This window comes from Oncorhynchus mykiss, chromosome 2, assembly GCF_013265735.2.
Source record: "Oncorhynchus mykiss isolate Arlee chromosome 2, USDA_OmykA_1.1, whole genome shotgun sequence".
NCBI lineage: Eukaryota > Metazoa > Chordata > Actinopteri > Salmoniformes > Salmonidae > Oncorhynchus > Oncorhynchus mykiss.
The window spans coordinates 39812356-39829522 of NC_048566.1; the positions used below are offsets into that span (position 1 = coordinate 39812356).

The 17167-nt window shown below is 42.4% G+C and overlaps 1 protein-coding gene and 1 pseudogene across 1 annotated transcript in view; one reads left to right on the plus strand and one right to left on the minus strand.

Annotated features, from left to right (window-relative positions):
- Nucleotides 1-1767: 1767 nt before the first annotated feature.
- On the minus strand, nucleotides 1768-9490 carry LOC110489623 (annotated as a pseudogene).
- A 34-nt stretch (nucleotides 9491-9524) lies between these two features.
- The window catches only part of LOC110489609 (teashirt homolog 1), a 40641-nt gene continuing 32998 nt past the window's right edge, over nucleotides 9525-17167 (plus strand). The window contains exons 1-2 of the mRNA XM_021562345.2: nucleotides 9525-9813; nucleotides 9971-10549. Coding sequence (XP_021418020.2) covers nucleotides 10510-10549 — 40 coding nt within the window. The 5' untranslated portion in view covers nucleotides 9525-9813; nucleotides 9971-10509. The remainder of the gene's footprint in view (nucleotides 9814-9970; nucleotides 10550-17167) is intronic.

Sequence of the window (17167 nt, forward strand, 5' to 3'; positions counted from 1 at the left end):
ATTACTCAATCAGGAGGACACATTTATTGATGACACCTTTATTACAATTAATCAGGGGAACTTGATTAAGAAAGTTATTCCTCCTCCTTAGTGAGACTTGAGTGGCGCGGCCGCACCATTGAGTCATTGTGACCCAGACAGACAGACAGACAGACAGACAGATTGCCAGCAGTACTGATGCATGCACACACACACACTGCTAGCCTACACTCTTCGGAAACAAGGTGCTATCTAGAACCTAAAAGGATTCTTTGGCAGTCCCAATAGAAGAACCCTTTGAAGAACCGTATTGGGTTCCATGTAAAACCCTTTCCTAGAGGGCTCTTCATGGAACCCAAAAGAGTTCTACCTGGAACCAAAAATGGTTATCCTATGGGGAAACCCTTTTTTTGTAAAAGTGAACCATAAAAAATTAAATTTGAGAAGTGCAAAATAATGACATTAGTATGGAAAATGCTCGCAAGAGAAATCTTGAGAGGGGGGGGGGGGGGGTTAAAATCTGGTGTGGCCACCAGCTGCATTAAGTACTGCAGTACTTAATGTACATCTCTTCCTCATGGACTGCACCAGAGTTGCCAGTTATTGCTGTGAGATGTTACCCCACTCTTCCACCAAGGCACCCGCAAGTTCCCGGACATTTCTGGGGGGAATGGCCCTAGCCCTCACCCTCCGATCTAACAGGTCCCAGACATGCTCAATGGGATTGAGATCCGGGCTTTTCGCTGGCCATGGCAGAGCACTGACATTCCTGTCTTGCAGGAAATCATGCACAGAACGAGCAGTATGGCTGGTGGCATTGTCATGCTGGAGGGTCATGTCAGGATGAGCCTGCAGGAAGGGTACCACATGAGGGAGGAGGATGTCTTCCCTGTAACGCACAGCGTTGAGATTGCCTGCAATGACAACAAGCTCAGTCCAATGATGCTGTGACACACCGCCCCAGGCCATGACGGACCCTCCACCTCCAAATCGATCCTGCTCCAGAGTACAGGCCTCAGTGTAATGCTCATTCCTTCGACGATAAACGCGAACCCGACCATCACCCCTGGTGAGACAACCGCGACTTGTCAGTGAAGAGCACTTTTTGCCAGTCCTGTCTGGTCCAGCGACGGTGGGTTTGTGCCCATAGGCGACGTGATGTCTGGTGAGGATCTGCCTTACAACAGGCCTACAAGCCCTCAGTCCAGCCTCTCTCAGCTTATTGCAGACAGTCTGAGCACTGATAGAGGGATTGTGCATTCCTGGTGTAACTTGGGCAGTTGTTGTTGCCATCCTGTACCTGTCCCGCAGGTGTAACGTTCGGATGTACCGATGCTGTGCAGGTGTTGTTACACGTGGTCTGCCACAGCGAGGACGGTCAGCTGTCTGTCCTGTCTCCCTGTAGCACTGTCTTAGGTGTCTCACTGTACAGACATGGCAATTTATTGCCCTGGCCACATCTGCAGTCCTCATGCCTCCTTGCAGCACGCCTAAGGCACGTTCACGCAGATGAGCAGGGACCCTGGACATCTTTCTTTTGGTGTTTTTCAGAGTAGGTAGAAAGGCCTCTTTAGTGTCCTAAGTTTTCATAACTGTGACCTTAATTGCCTACCGTCTGTAAACTGTTAGTGTCTTAACGACCGTTCCACAGGTGCATGTTCATTAATTGTTTACAAGCATTGAACAAGCATGGGAAACCGTGTTTAAACCCTTTACAATGAAGATCTGTGAAGTTATTTGGATTTTTACGAATTATCTTTGAAAGACAGGGTCCTGAAAAAGGGACGTTTCTTTTTTTTGCTGAGTTTATTTCTATGCAATACAACATGAGTAAAAGTAACATATTATTATATATTTTTTATTACATATCGGAAAGTCACCTGTTTTTACCTTAACTTAGTGTTTGGGTGTGCATTGACTAATTAGTTCAGTGAGGTTTTGTAACAGGGGGAGGAGTGATGGTGGTTGAGGGGTCTGAGTGACTCTTAGTAATTGAGAGTGGACCTGAGCCATGACAGAGTCAGTCACTAAGGCACCAGGTTATACCAGACCACACCATCCAAATGATGTCTATGTTAGGTGTGCCAGTATAGGAACATGGATGGCAGAGCCTAAAGTAACACTGAGGTTGATTGAATATATAGAGTACCCAGCTGATCAAATTGATTTGATGTATTACAACACTGGCATTTCACTAAACTGTTGACAGCATTTTCAATTTATTCATTTAATCAACAATTATATGGTTCAATTGAATTGAAAGCAAGGCTGTAAAAAGGTCACAGATCCCATTTTGAGCGTGTATCCGAAATGCACAAAGCACAGATCTCTGGCAAACCAAGTATCACAACTATTCATGACATGCACTTTTGGACATTTATTTTAGATTTGAACTTTTCTCTCACAATTGTTGTGGTTGTTTCACATTTACCATATAATATTTTCAATCTTACTTTTAGGGTTAAATTAAGGGCTATACTCAGGTTAAAGGTGGATGTAATATACTGTATCTCAAAAAAACATAACTATAGTCTAAGCAATAAAAAAAACAATAACTAATATTCTCAAACTACATTGAGAAACGCGACACTTTTCCAAAACATGTTTGTCACTCCACCAACATTTGTCATGTACCTCAGAACAGGTATGTGTCTATATGGTTTGTTAAGAGCCTGCTAACAGCTACAAGCCAATTAAAGAGTGTTGTTTTCTCCAGGTTGTCCTGTGCTTTTAATTGGACTGTGAATGCGCACTAATCATGGCTGCTACAGGTGGGCCCCGGAGGACCAGAGTGAGGCCTCGGTTGGTAATTGAAGACAGATACACATTGACAGTCCGTACCTCTATCCAGAGTATGCACGCAATAGTACTCAAGCACGTTAAATTCAAGTGAACATTTGTATCACCTCTCTCACCTTTGTGTGACTAGCGTGTGAGAGCATGCTCTTGCATTACAATGACGCCTTGAACCATACATTTTACGAGCGGTAAGAGCATCTGCCTTAACAATAGCTTTCAGGTTGCTCATAGTCATGTATGCTTGTACAGTGGCACTGTTATGAAACACTTACAATGATGGGTGCAGAGATGGATAATTTCATTTATATATTTAACACGGGTAGAAATCAAAGAGGACCTTAATTTTAATTTTTAATTTTTTACTAAAGATAGTAAGAACCAATCTACAAAAATACACTGTATGCATTACACAGACCACTTCTCTCTTGGAACACATATGGGTGTGTGTGTGTGAGACACACACTGGTGCAGGTTCAAATGGCTTCAGGCTGGTGGGTATGTTTCTGATTTCCTGAGCTGCCTGCCTGGCGAAGGTAGAGGCTTTGCATGCTGGGGTCACACCTGTAACGTATTTCACACCGAGATCTTTTTTGAGTGGCCACCTGGAGGAGGATATTGCATGTTCACAGTGCATGAACACACAGACGTCCCTCCCAGGTGGAAACAGGTGTTTGTTTTTGTGTTCCTAGGCTTGATAGATAACGTATTGTCTTAGAGATGTTTTAATTACCTTTTCTCACTTCTTAAAAAAAGCCACAGAATAACACCCCCACATTAACTTGTAAATAGTTTTAGAATTAATATGGAAAATGTAAGATAAGGCATTTCTCCATGATGATTGTATCCCACCTAGTCTCCAATCTACCCTCACCTCTATAGGCGACAACATGATATTTAGCTTAAAAGGGTTCCATATTTAAATGACAAAAAAAATGAAATTTGTGAATTGGCTTTAAAGAGAATCCAAAACATCAAGTGGAACCTTATCCTCACGGTAACAAACAAAAAAGAAAACTGTAGGCCTACCTCAGAGGGCATTCCACAATACATTCAATATAAGTGGGTTTCTGCTTCTTGTGGGAAAGAAGAATGGTATTTTCAACCCCAAGTTCTGGTTAGCTGGACTAATTTTTTATTATGGTCAGCTTGGGGCATGTGAATGGAAAGATGGATTATATGAACGCTGTTTCGATCAGCTACATACATGCTATAAAATACCAAGCACACCTGATGCTGCATTCAGTTCTGACAAGTATTAACAGATCTTACTAAAACCAAACACAACAAAATGTGATTCTAAAATCAAGAATGTAAGATAAATAATGTAATCTAGATATTAGTGTTAATTACACGTGTTATTACTCCTCAAAATTAGCCATTTTAAAACTTACTCTACACCTACAATACATAGAGAAATGTGCAATATGTTCTGTTGATTTAAGATGACTCATTCATATATTTAATAAATTATCTGTTTATGCATGCTGTACGTACATACGTGTGTGGGGGGGGGGGGGGGGGGGGGGGGGACTAAACGGGTCAATTGCTCTGGGCATGCTTAGGCCTATATTCCAAAAGAATGACAGAGGTTTAAACTGGTAACACTAAATGTGATCATTATGCAATATTGTCCTCAGCTGTGTAAACAGAAGGTTCAGCTGATATGCTGGTACATTGTCTGGAGTGCTGTAATCATGCGTAAGCTGTGGACAGTCAATGCAGACACGGGTCTAGTTACTGTCAACACAAACGTTAATATGGTTACATTTTAGTTAGCTCTAGTCTTGAGCACAGAGCAAAGAAACAAGTGAGTGTGTGTGTGTGCGAGATAGAATGAGGGAGGCATTTGATCTAGAGGGGTACAGCATTATTTTCTTGAGATAACCTATGTTGTTACACCAGCAATCTTCCCTCTACAAGTATGATCCTCATTTATTGGGACTTTCTATTGAATAAAGTAAAGCTAATCATTAAAACATTAAACAAGGAACTGTTCTCTAACAGAACAACATTTTAGTAATATCTAAATATATTCAGGTGAAATAAACTGTTCAAAAATATATTAAATTCAGAGTAATGTAGATTGTCACAGTTCGGGTAATTTGCCTTCAACATATATACTTACATTGTTCATTTCAATGTACATACATACATTAGATTCTGTATTTTCATTGTTCCTTTCATTGTACATACATACATTAGATTTGTTTGAGAATTCCAGTGCATTCCCATTAAGGCAAACCACAGTTTGCTGTCCAGTGAGGGTGGAGTCACCTCAACCACCACCTTTCCCACGTTTTTCCCAGCATACATGTAGTCCACAGCCCTAAAGACGGACTCCAGTCCCATGAAACGGCCCTCGGGGGCCATGTCGCCACAGTCCACTTCACACACCAGCTTCCCTTTAGCAAACATCTGCATCATGCTTCCCATCGCCTCCTTGTAGTCGGACAGGAAGTGAGGTAGGAAGAACCCCCTCACACTAGCTGACTTCTGGAGCAGCTTCATGGGCAGAGTTCCTCCTTTAACAGTTGGGACCCCTGTTGCCGTTTGGTACACTGAGATGAATCCGATCACGATCAGCCTACCCTCATTGGCCAGATTGTTGACCGCCATGTCAAACATTCTGCCACCTATGGACTCGTAGACTACGTCCAGGCCTTGTGGGTACTCTTTGCGCAGCGTGGTGCTCAGGTCCTCGGACGTGTAGTTGATGGGCCTGTCGCAGCCAATGGTCTTTAAGAAGCCAGCCTTCTCATTGGAGGAGCAGGTGCCCACAACGTGGCAGCCGGCCTGTTTGGCGAACTGCACAGCAAACTGTCCTGTGCCACCAGCAGCGGCCGTCACCAGCACCGTCTCGCCCTTCACCAGGTCGCCAAGCCGCTTCATGGCGATATAGGCCGTGGCACCACTTAACAGCAGGGTGAGGAACTCTGGCTTCACCGCGGGTACGGGTACGGTCTTGATCATGGGTATCACCGTACTCCGCAAAGGCCCCATCGGCAAAGTAGGCCACGGTGTCGCCAATGGTGTAGCGGGCGCTGGCACTCAGGCCGAGTCCGACCACCTCGCCAATGCCCTCAAACCCGGCGTCAAACGGTGGCTTCACCGAAGGGTCGTAGCGGCCTGCTGAGTAGTTGATGTCCGAGGCATTTATTCCAACAAATCTGCATGGAATGGAACAGAGAAGGATAAATATGCGTGAATGACAGTTCAGAATGAGTAACAATTGTTACATAGAATTCAAATCGATTAACGTCGGTATAGGATACTTTAGTGATGTTCTTCCGTCGGAATTCTGATAATAACATGATAATATAGTCGGAATTTTGATAATAATATGATAGTAGCTCATGTTATAATAACATAAGAGGAGCACTTCAGAATGCCTACAGTCATGTCTGCGAAGGTCAAGATTTCACTTCCAATTTCACTTCCATTCTCTAGGAAATATCTGCGACATCGTTCGGGAAGGAAACATTGGTTTGTTTTGGCAATGATTCCATTTGTCTTGGGAATAAACACCCACCTTACACTGACAGGACGAGGTTGGTATCACAAAACACATTGCATGATGTCACGAGTCATTGTCTTGAGAGACACACAAGAACAAACTGCACTTTTAAATCTGGTATATTTCTTTGCAGTGACATGAAAAAATAAATACAACTGTTTTCATCTCAGTTGATGACATGGAGAGAGAAAAAAATCATTGTGTGAAAGAAATGTATAAATAAATAATGTTCTATCCTCCAGAAGAACCCTTGTTGCGACTCATCATTGTGCATGCCATATTTGCATTTTTAGCACTTAAATATAACAGCCCGGTTTAGTTACAAATAAAAGGCTCCAATTAAATATAGGAAAACATCTAGGTTTGACTATACTTTCCAAATTGCTTTTGCAGCCCTTCTGAATTATTCCGTACCAGTAAATATTTGAACCTGAATCTCTCATAATGGACCAACAGTACTGAAACGCCATGCATTAAAGAAGAGCAAGTTCACAGGTCAAAACTCAAATGAACTGGGCTGATATTCTTAAAGATGCTTGATTTAAAAATGTGCAACTTTGAATGCACAATAATCTCGGTCACTGAAACATGATATTAATGCATATCTCAATTTAATCTCAAAATTAGTCGCAAAATTAGTTGCACAAGCAAATTCAGGTCAATAATGCATAAAAGAAGGCTATATGTGCAATTAAATGACCTTTGACTACAGTAGGCTGTTGTGCAACTGTCTTCCCACCTCAGAGAATTTAACCAAGCAGGCCTTATACAATACAAGGCCGACATTGGCCTAAATGCGGCATCACAGATATTTCTGCTAATTCCCAAGCTCTACATTGAGACCATAGAATTGGCCTTTCTGATGTAGTTATTAACAAATAAATAATAAGCCACATCAAGAAAAAGGGCCTAGTTATTCAGGCACCTAACTTATTTTTTCAGTTGAAGGTGCTTGAGGCCTAGTTGTTAGCTATTCGTCAGCTGTGGTCCTGCTGCTAAATGTTGTAATTTTCCAGGCCAACTCATATGATGGAGATTCATTACAGACAACAAACAAAGAATTGTTAAAAAATAAAGAAAGTATAAGGGCATAGGCCTACATTAAAATATAGAACAATTTGTGATGCCAAACAGTTTCAGGAGGCGGGGGAGGGCAAAGCACATAACCTACCACTGCATCAACAGTTCTTTCATTTTCCCAAGATGAGAGAGATATTATTTCTCCATGGAAAATGGTATTTATAATTCAATGTTCCACATTTTCAAATTATAAATGACATACAAGACAATACAATTGTATTTATTATCTAGGTTACGCATACGAAATTACGCACACAAAACAAACCTGTGAAAAAGTTTTAGGCTACATATGACAATTTCTGCAAATGTTAAAAGCTATTTGATCTTTAGATTATGCTAGTATGTCCTTGGTCTCAACCATAATGCAAGACACTGCCTTTATTTCACTGATCAACTACGCTCTGATAGGCTACACCAGCATTTTAATATCTCTTTGATTTAAATCGTAGTAAATAACCGGTTAGATTAAGTAGCCTACATTCCTCTGTTACAGTAACCTGTTAATGTAATCAACATTTGTATATATCTTGCTTTGAATCAGACAGACATATATTGAGTCTTACGCATTGGTTTTATGCAGCGGAAAATGATGATCCTGCCGCAGCCCCAAATGCCATGCAAAGCTGTTTCTCCATCTCCTCATCTATTCGTGCGAGTCTATCCCCCCCAATGACTTTCTGTTTGCAGGTTCGTGACGTAAGGAGACAGGACAGAGCGAGATGGATTGATAGACAAATGTAGGGGCGGAACTTGGATATATTTCTCACGTATTTTGCTCGCTCCTGAAATGGTCGCAAGTAAGCTACTAATATCGATGGGGATGGATAAGGCTATTCTAACCGAGGTAAGAGACCCTTTCGTAACTTGAAAACAATACCAAATATTTTATCAAAGATATTGGCTCCAAAATGTGCCAAATATTGGAATAGTCTATCCATAGGGTACAGGCTACGCACCCGCGGAAAATGTGAACCTTCTGTATCCAATTTCTAACCAAAACTTACCGATTTCTGACAAGCAAGTCCCCGTCGCCAGGTGTCGGGACTGGAACAGTTTGCAAGGCAACGGCGTCTCTGAAATTCTGGCTGAGCTTCGTTACGACCAGCTTTTTCATGGAGCTCGGTATCGAGGAACCTTTAAAATCCATGAAGTGCGTGGAGTATGACAAATCTATAATGAAGCGGCGCGATACGAAATGAACTCTAGAAAGTGCATCGGTTCCTCTGCACCCCCCGCCGATTACCGAAAACACCCTCTTACCGTTTCTCAACAAGAAAGAGGTGGACATTGCACCAGGGAGGGATTATGTGACAAAGTTCACGGGCACTGGCTGTGCATTGATATCAATATGCTTATCGTTAGCCTATGCTAGGCTTTCTTCACGTAGCAGGGTAGGCCACGCCAATGCAATGATGCATTGCAATTAAAACAATATTACCAGCGCAGTTTTGTCGCATAAGATTGACACGCAATAGCGTGCTTTTGGAATGTTTGCCTTGATGATAACTAGGCTATAGCACGGCGCAATCTTGTAGCAGCTGTCACTGTAGCGGCTTGTATTCTTTGGAGTCCCTCCCCTTCCTGGACATGACACACTTCCTAGTAAAGGTGAAACAAATCAATCGTAGTCTCAAACATATCCTCGACGATTGTACACAAAAATCCAAAGAATTGCCAATACAGCCAGTGCCAACCACAACCATTCAAGGTATTAACAAGCACCGTTAAAAGGCTATTATCTGCAGGATATATTTTCTCCTCAAGCATGCGTAAATTATGGTGCTCTCACATTAGGAAACTTCAGTCCGAATGTTCCAAAAATATGCAAGTCCAAAGCATTGCCATGTTGGGTTTGACATAGGATAGCATATGTCAGGCAAAATAAAGTTGGTGTAAGTTTATTTCATATGATGATGATGATGATGAGCTAATTGTAGTAATATAGCCTAACCTAGTAACAGTTTTGTAATAATTGACTAATTGCCATAACATTCCGCATGAAGTTTGTGGATCAATATTTCAAAGCAACATTTTGATATTAGCCTACTGATGCAAGCATTCCTTTGTCAAGTCATTTCAATTTTAATCAGAGGAAAAACAAGACAATTAAGAAGATTGACAGGTGGGTTCTACTGTCAGGGTGACGCTTGTAGCGCGAGGGGAGGAGTAAAAATGAAGCAGGAAAAGCCACTCGATGCGTCTGTCTATCAGTTGAGACTGTCTGAAACGCTTCTCGATTCCCTGCGTTTTCATTTTTTTCCTCGGAGGAGCAGACGAGACCTCGGTTCACTCCCTGGAGTTTACAGAAGAAAAATTCTCTCCGCGAGGGTGGATGCCTGCACCTTGTTTGTTTCTCTTTAGTCGCAGGCTCCTCACCACTTCAACCACCTGCACATTCCTTGATCGGCGGCTGATAATAATTATTTTCCACGACTAGAAATGTAAGTAGAATCCCTAACTTACCACCCCGGCTCAAACTAGAGAGGGGAGAAAAGTATCCGCTGACGGCGAGGCTTGATCCGACTAGGTGGCGTGGTGACGGACTGACATTAACCATCTAATGCCTGTCTATTTTCTCTCAATTCTGCTTTGTTTCAGATCTGAGCTTGAAGCGCAGCCTTCCACGGAAATACATTTCAAAGGTGTTCGCTCACACTGGACTTATTTGTTTACCATCAGAGTTTATTTATTTTGGAGTGAAGGCGGTACAAAGTAGCCCCAACACCGCCATATAGCCCCCTATGGCAGCAGGGGAGTGACTGAAACTTGGCTTCGATGTCTGCCTCTTTTTCTGACACACAGTGATGAGGAAAGATGTTATTTGATAGACATGTTCTCAGCTGGCGAAATTCGTGCATCGTTTTGATATCACAGAACCCCTTTTTTTTCGTTTGTCCTTTATCTTCAGTCATTTGTTTCTATTCGTAGGCCTAAAGGACATATTTAGTTATATTGTGGCCGTTTCAGGTTGTCTGGCATAAGCCCACAATTACAAAAGAAACAAACCATTCTAATAGAAAAAACTGTTGACAGTTATTTCCCGAAAAAAAAAAAAAGGTTCGGGATGGTTTTTCTCCACTGACAGACTAATTGTTTTGATTCCTGCATGAAAAGTACCGTGGAACGTGACGGTCACTATGCCGAGGAGAAAGCAGCAAGAGCCCAGGCGATCAGCAGGTAAGCACCGGCGCGCACACACACATTCATTTTCACCATCGCTTACTAAATGGAGATCAAATGTTGGACTTTTTATTTTTAATTCACTAAAAATGTTTTATTTTTCCCTTTTAAATTTCTCCTGTTATGCATATGTAATAGCCTAAAAATAAGTTTTACCTTCAACACATCTTCATTAGTTGACCATTATTATTTTCTATATTGCCATATGATTTAAGTAGACCACGGTACGTTTGTAGTGACACGATAGGCCTAATGTGTTAACTTGCCAGAAAAGTCGACTACTTTAGGTAGCTAGATAAACGAAACGTTAGAGATAAGAGTTTCTATTGGGGTCCATTGCAGTGTTAAAGAGCGAGTAATAATGAATAATTGACTCCGAAAGAGGGGGAGAAAAAACTGGCCAGAGCCGGTTTTCTTTCTTTTCGGTTTTATTAGAGGATTGCCATCATTGATTTGATGCGTGATTGATCGCCTGTCATGTGGCAGCCTTTGATCTATTCATCCCTGATAAACATCAATACATCTCTCCATGGAGACACGCATGCTCCTTACGAATCTAGCCACTCAAAGGACAACCCCCGGTTGTCTTAAAAAAAGGGAAGGAAAAACGTTTTTAAAAGGAGGGAAATCCTTATCTCTTTATTGTTTTCCAGAGAAAATACTAGAGGGAAGAAAGAGAAAGAAAGGAAATGGAAGAGGGAGGGGGGTGGAAGTGTTTTGAGGATCACAGAAATGACTAAATCCTAATTAATTAGGGTACCTGAACTAGCCTACCAACAGTAGCCCCCCCTGGTCTTGGTTAAAGACACGGAGGTTTGCACTTCTTATCCAAATGCACACCCTCTGCTCATCCTACAGAACACTTTACCAATGCAGTCCATGTCTACAGCCACAGGACTGTAGTATTTACTATCTAACAACCACGGATAAACCAGATGTCGAAACACAAGGTTGAGGTCTAGTGATTTGGATTTCGACTCTCATCTCTTTTTCAAGCCGCTTTAAACAAATGTAAATGAGTGACAGGGATTTCCACCTCTGTGCTAATGAGGTGCAGCCTTTGAAGTTGGGCACTAACAAGTGGAGTGAACAAAAGACAGTTCTAGAATTTTAAAGAGGTTCTGAAATATGAGGTGTAAAGCGGACCGAACAGGAGGGCCCGGGCAGCGAAGACTTTGAACTCGGCAGGTTTATCATTTTAAATAGACACCAAATGACGGGGAGTCAGTCTGGATTGACTGGGAAGAGTATTCAACTAGTACTTCTCTCTACAGTTCATACGCTTCTGACACACAGTGTTGACTAGCCATCTTATGCTTTATACTCACTGTTGAGTAGCATCTGATTCGTCTCTTGTCTTGTATCACATAAAAAAAGAAAGAAGCTGGGTAGCAGGCTATAGGATCGCATGTAGGCTGTTCCCAACAGAGCAGATCTTACATGAAAACATGCCATCACCTTGACCCCTCAACATGGTCCTATTGATCTGCTTGCCTGTCATTGACCGGCTTATACATTATGGCCTTTAATGGTCAATCACAACTTGGCAGATGGGAGTGTTACCATTCTGTCATGATCATGACCATTTGTTGGAAACAACAGCACCCTCCAACCCTCCCCTTTAACACAAATACAGACACACGCTCAACTAAAGCATGATGGTCCAGTGTTTCAATGCTAGCTAGTAGCTACTGAACCATGCCTGGTACTCTGTAGCCTATAAGGAAATAGAGAGGGAGAGTCGAGGTAGTATCGCCATGGTAGTACCATGGTAATAGAGGTTTAGAGAATGAGCACTCGAGCGATCATCGGGGAAAAGATGTTGTTGTGAGTTATATTTTCACTGAGAGGGTTGACGCCAAGTTCAACCAAAACAAATGTGGCACCCCAGGGGTACAGGACTGGACCTTATAGAGGATGGCTGAACGGAGCACCACGAGGAGACATTTCTGGACACATTTTTTTTGTATTTATTTTTCACTAGTGTCAGGGGTTAGAATAGAGCGACATTTAATATAGGGCCTTTTACGTTCTGTGTGGGTTTGTTTGTGTGTGTGTGAGAACTTTTAACGGTTGTAAATGGGGCCATAGCCGTACAAAAGGCCTTTCCCTGATATACAGTATACGTAGTGTCACGGGAAAACCACAATATCTACTCCTCTGATTTCAGATATCCTGTCATTTAAGGTTAAGATGAGCTACGGTTTGTATCCTACAGAGTATTTAAGGCAGTTGGTAAGAGTGTGTATATGTGTTACTTTATTTGAGGTCTCATTTTGTCCTTGAATATCAGTATCAGTTGATGGTGATGAGGACAGGAGCGATGTAAAAAAAGAAAGAGAGAAGAGTGACGTTGTCTTTCATTAAATTGGAGGGTTGTGTGTCTCAGCCAGTCAGAGCTAGTAGTCTGGGGAGAAAAACATCTCTTTCCCAGGGATAGAGGCTTCTTCATTATCCGAGAGAAAAGATAAGGTTGCTTCTCTGGGCTTCATTAGAGAAGGCCCCTAATTATCTGTAAACCTGATGGATTTGTGACGGGCCCTAACGATTAATGCTGACAAATTCAGTAAGGTGTCAAGTCCGCAGCTGCCTTGATGTAATCAAGTTGATATTATACAGTCCCCATAGCCCCTAGTGCAGTATCAACTCAATTTGCTCGTGCAGGTGACAAATGGACTTTGCTACCTGACTAATCATGTCGGAGGAGACAATGCCTCTTAATGACCTCCCTAATCCTCCGCCTTTAACGACGCAATAAAGGCCAGACGCACCGAACTCAAAATGAGCTGCGTCGTCACATGGAGGCTACACTCCTGTATCAAATGGCGGGGCAATGTTTATGTTTCCCTTTTTATTTAGTCTAATAACCGTCATACTCCTGCAATTGTCATTCTTAATATCGCATATGATTGTTACTGTGCGTAAGAAGAAAAAATGGTCGTTTTGAGGGTTTGTGAAGGTTTATAAATGCGGGAAATGTAGCTAAGTTTTCCAGATTTTTTTTTTGGGGTGGGGCCTATTTTTATTTTTTTGTACAAAATTTGGTCAGTGTAAAAGGAAATTATAATAGTACGTTAATATGTTTATGCAACATAATTCTAGTATGCAAAGTATAGCTTTTATTTGATGGTACATTTGATGGTACATTGTGTAAACGTTTTGAAGCAGCACAGTGAGGGAGAGACCCACACACACACACACATACAACACCTTTTCACGTCTTAATGTCTAAACCACGTACAGCCCTAGTCTTAATGTGTGGAAAATGTATCTCTGCCGCTCTTGTGTTTAGGGGCCATTCTAGAAACCTGGTTAAAAAAAAATCTCCCAGTATATTTGGAGTGGGTTAAGAAGCCCAGTGCCCTGGGATAAATGGTTTAGCATGCCCCGGGGTCGCTAAGATTACACAACGACCTTTGTGCTCTAACTTGACGATGCTGTTACGTGATATTCTGCCCTCGAAATAATCAGCATGCCGAGATTTATGTGGCCCACTCTTAAATCAACGGCCTGAGGAGGACCGTCTTACACGAGGTGTATTTTTCCATTCTATTTCCCTGTAGTTGTCTGCCAAAAATATATTTTGGGAGTAATCTGAAAACGATATTAATCTGGAAGCCCGGAGAACATAAAGATTTGTTTTTGGAGGTGCGTGCAACTGTAGTGGACAATTTAGTCAAGGTCAAGGAAATGTTAAGCGATTTAATGTTTCACACGCTTTCTCTGAAGTCGACCGAGACATCAACGTTTGTCGTCGTTAGAATTGTGTGTTTTCGCCCACATCTAACGTTTCTAAGGAAATGTGAATAGGACATTTGTGAGTGCAAAGATATATCTAAATGCCTCTTAATAGGAACGTGTGTGTGCTGTTGTGTGTGTGTTTTGGTGGAATAAATGCTGATGCTAGAGTGCTACAAGAGTAGTCGTTGTAGCACTCTAGTGTCTCCCTTCTGTTGGGCCCTGCGTTTAGAGTATGTGAGAGGGCAGTACATTGACACTCTGTTTACCATTTGAGTAACACAAGGACTCCAAGCTAACTAGGACACACAAACGTCACATACTTATCACTAATGTACAGTGATATACAGTAGGGGGGGTTTCTGTGTGTGTGTGTGTGTGTGTGTGTGTAACAGTTCCCTGGGTGTGTGTTTGGCGGTCAGGCTCTCTTCTCTCTGCTTCACCAGAGGTTACTTTAATTGGAGCGCCTGTGTCGTTAGCAGGTGGCATCGATTTCTTTCGTCGATAGCCAGTTTTGCTCTTCTGCCACCCTCTGAGACTAATAGTTAAATTTGCATCTGGGAATTGAGCCAGTCAAAGGTCAAACATGCTCAGCTCTTTTTTTTATTTTTTTTTATGCCTTCAGTCGCCCAACCTCTACTGCCATAGCTGGAGTTGTGTGTGTGTGTGTGTGTTTAGTAGTCACAGCTATATTTCAGATATAAGGCATATGAGAGTAGGTGACTTTGGGAATAATTTTTGTAAGTGTTTAAGCCATACAACCATACATATATTTTTGTGTACGCATCCAGTACTGTGTGTGTGAAGCTAAGGATACATTTCATATAATGTTTAAGCTCGTCTTATCTTTCTCTTTCTTTCTCATTCTTTCACTAAGCTGCCCTCGGGGCACGAAGCTACCATCAGAAGAGTGTCGCCCTCTCTGCACTGTAGACACACACACACACACACACACACACACACACTGTGGCACGGTGGGAGGTCATAATGGGGGTGGCTTAGTATGATGGGAAATCGTATCATTAAAGCAGCCAGATGTGCTTTGTGGCTCGGGAGCAAAATGTCTCTCGGAGTGGTGTTGTGGGACAGAAAAGAAAAGGATGTCAAACATAGAGAAGGCAACCCTCTGGGATTGGATTCACTAGTCCAGTCCTCTCGGTTTGCTTTGTCACCGTCATTATAGTCTAAACTTCTTTTTATTTGATTTTACATGAAAGTGTTGTAGTCATGTTATTTGTATGGACTTTTAACTGGATTGAGAACAAGAGTAAATGCAGCAACAGTAACTGTACTAATAAATATTTAAGTGAGTTTGTGTTTTCTTTTGATGTTAAAGTCACGTTTTGTTACATACGTTTTTCCGTAGATAGTGTTTAATAAGGAGTAGGCTTATTATATTCCGTATAGTAGTTACAGCGGGTCTAGGTGGTTTTTAACAGCAAATTATTGTAAAATTGTTGCCGCTTTTTTCGGTTCATAATTTGAGAGAAGTCAATAACATGAAACTACAATTTTGGATATCAAAAAAATTGTTAAGTAAAGTATTCTATTTCCAGTGAGTACATTTGTTCTCTTGATCAGTGGTAGTGTTCCTCCTCGAGAGGCTTGGCAGTGCTATGGGATGTCTGTACCAGTCAAATTGAACATGTTTCTGCCATCAATAAAAGATGAGCAATTACAGAATATTTTGTCTAATAAGTATTTGAATTTCTCGGCGCAGAAAAACATGTAGCTTACCCACTCATTACATCAGTTAGCAGGGGACGAGCGCGGAGAACGGGAGGCACGTGCTTTGATGCCAACAAACAAACAGACAAACGAGATGGGCCTACTACAGAGGAGCCGATCCCTACCCAGGGACACCCTCGCGCTCATCCTCCTCCCTCTTTCTGTTTCTCTCACGTCCATCTTATCTCTCTCCCCCTGTCTTTCTTGCTCCCTCCCTCTTCCTAACATGTATCCCTCACACTCCCCCCCCCTATCTTACTAGCTCAAATACCTCTCTCTCATTGTGTCTTCTACTATTTTCCCAACATCAAAGCTCTCTGAAAACTCTGAATAGGAACATGCGTGTGCATTGTGTGTGTGTGTGTGTGTGTGTGTGTGTGTGTGTGTGTGTGTGTGTGTGTGTGTGTGTGTGTTTTGATGGAATACATGCTGATACCAAAGGTAGTCGTGTAGCACTGGTGTCTCCCTTCTGTTGGGCCCTGCGTTTAGAGTATGTGAGAGGGCAGTACTCAAACCCCCTTAAGATAGCCTTTTAAAAAATAAAAACTTAAAAAAAAACTTTTTAAACAAAGCAAGTATGTAGATCGGCGGCAAAACGCAGGGGAGCGAAAGAACGAAAGAAAAGGGGGTGAGGAGGAGAGGAAAGAAGAAGAGGGGGTAGCTACTAGCTAGGCGGGCAGCAACAGGGCTGGAGGGGGGCAGTTCCACAGGACAGGAATTAAAGCTGACAGATGAACGGGACGATGGACAAATTCTCCTGCAGCAGCTGTGACTGCCGCCATTATCCTGACAGGTGTCAATTAAGAATTACTGCCGGGTGGAGTGGGCCAGGGCGACCCCTCCTCTCTCGCCCAGCTGTCGGCTTGTGAAAGAAATAACACTTTACCCGTGTCACTTTGGTTAGCCCCCCTAGCAGTAGACCCCCGAAAACAAGGGGTGGCGTGGAGTGCGCCAATCGATAAAGTGCTGTATTTGTAATTATTGCGCCCTTCGGTCCGTGGAGGGCTGTGGCGCCCGATGGGTGATGTTAGCCAGAGATAAGGACTTCCCATGATCCTCCTCTTCACCAGACCTCACCAAGGTAGTTGGGAGAGGGGTGTGTTGAGGGATATGTGTCGGGCCGGGTGGCCTCTATCCTGTGTGGAGTAC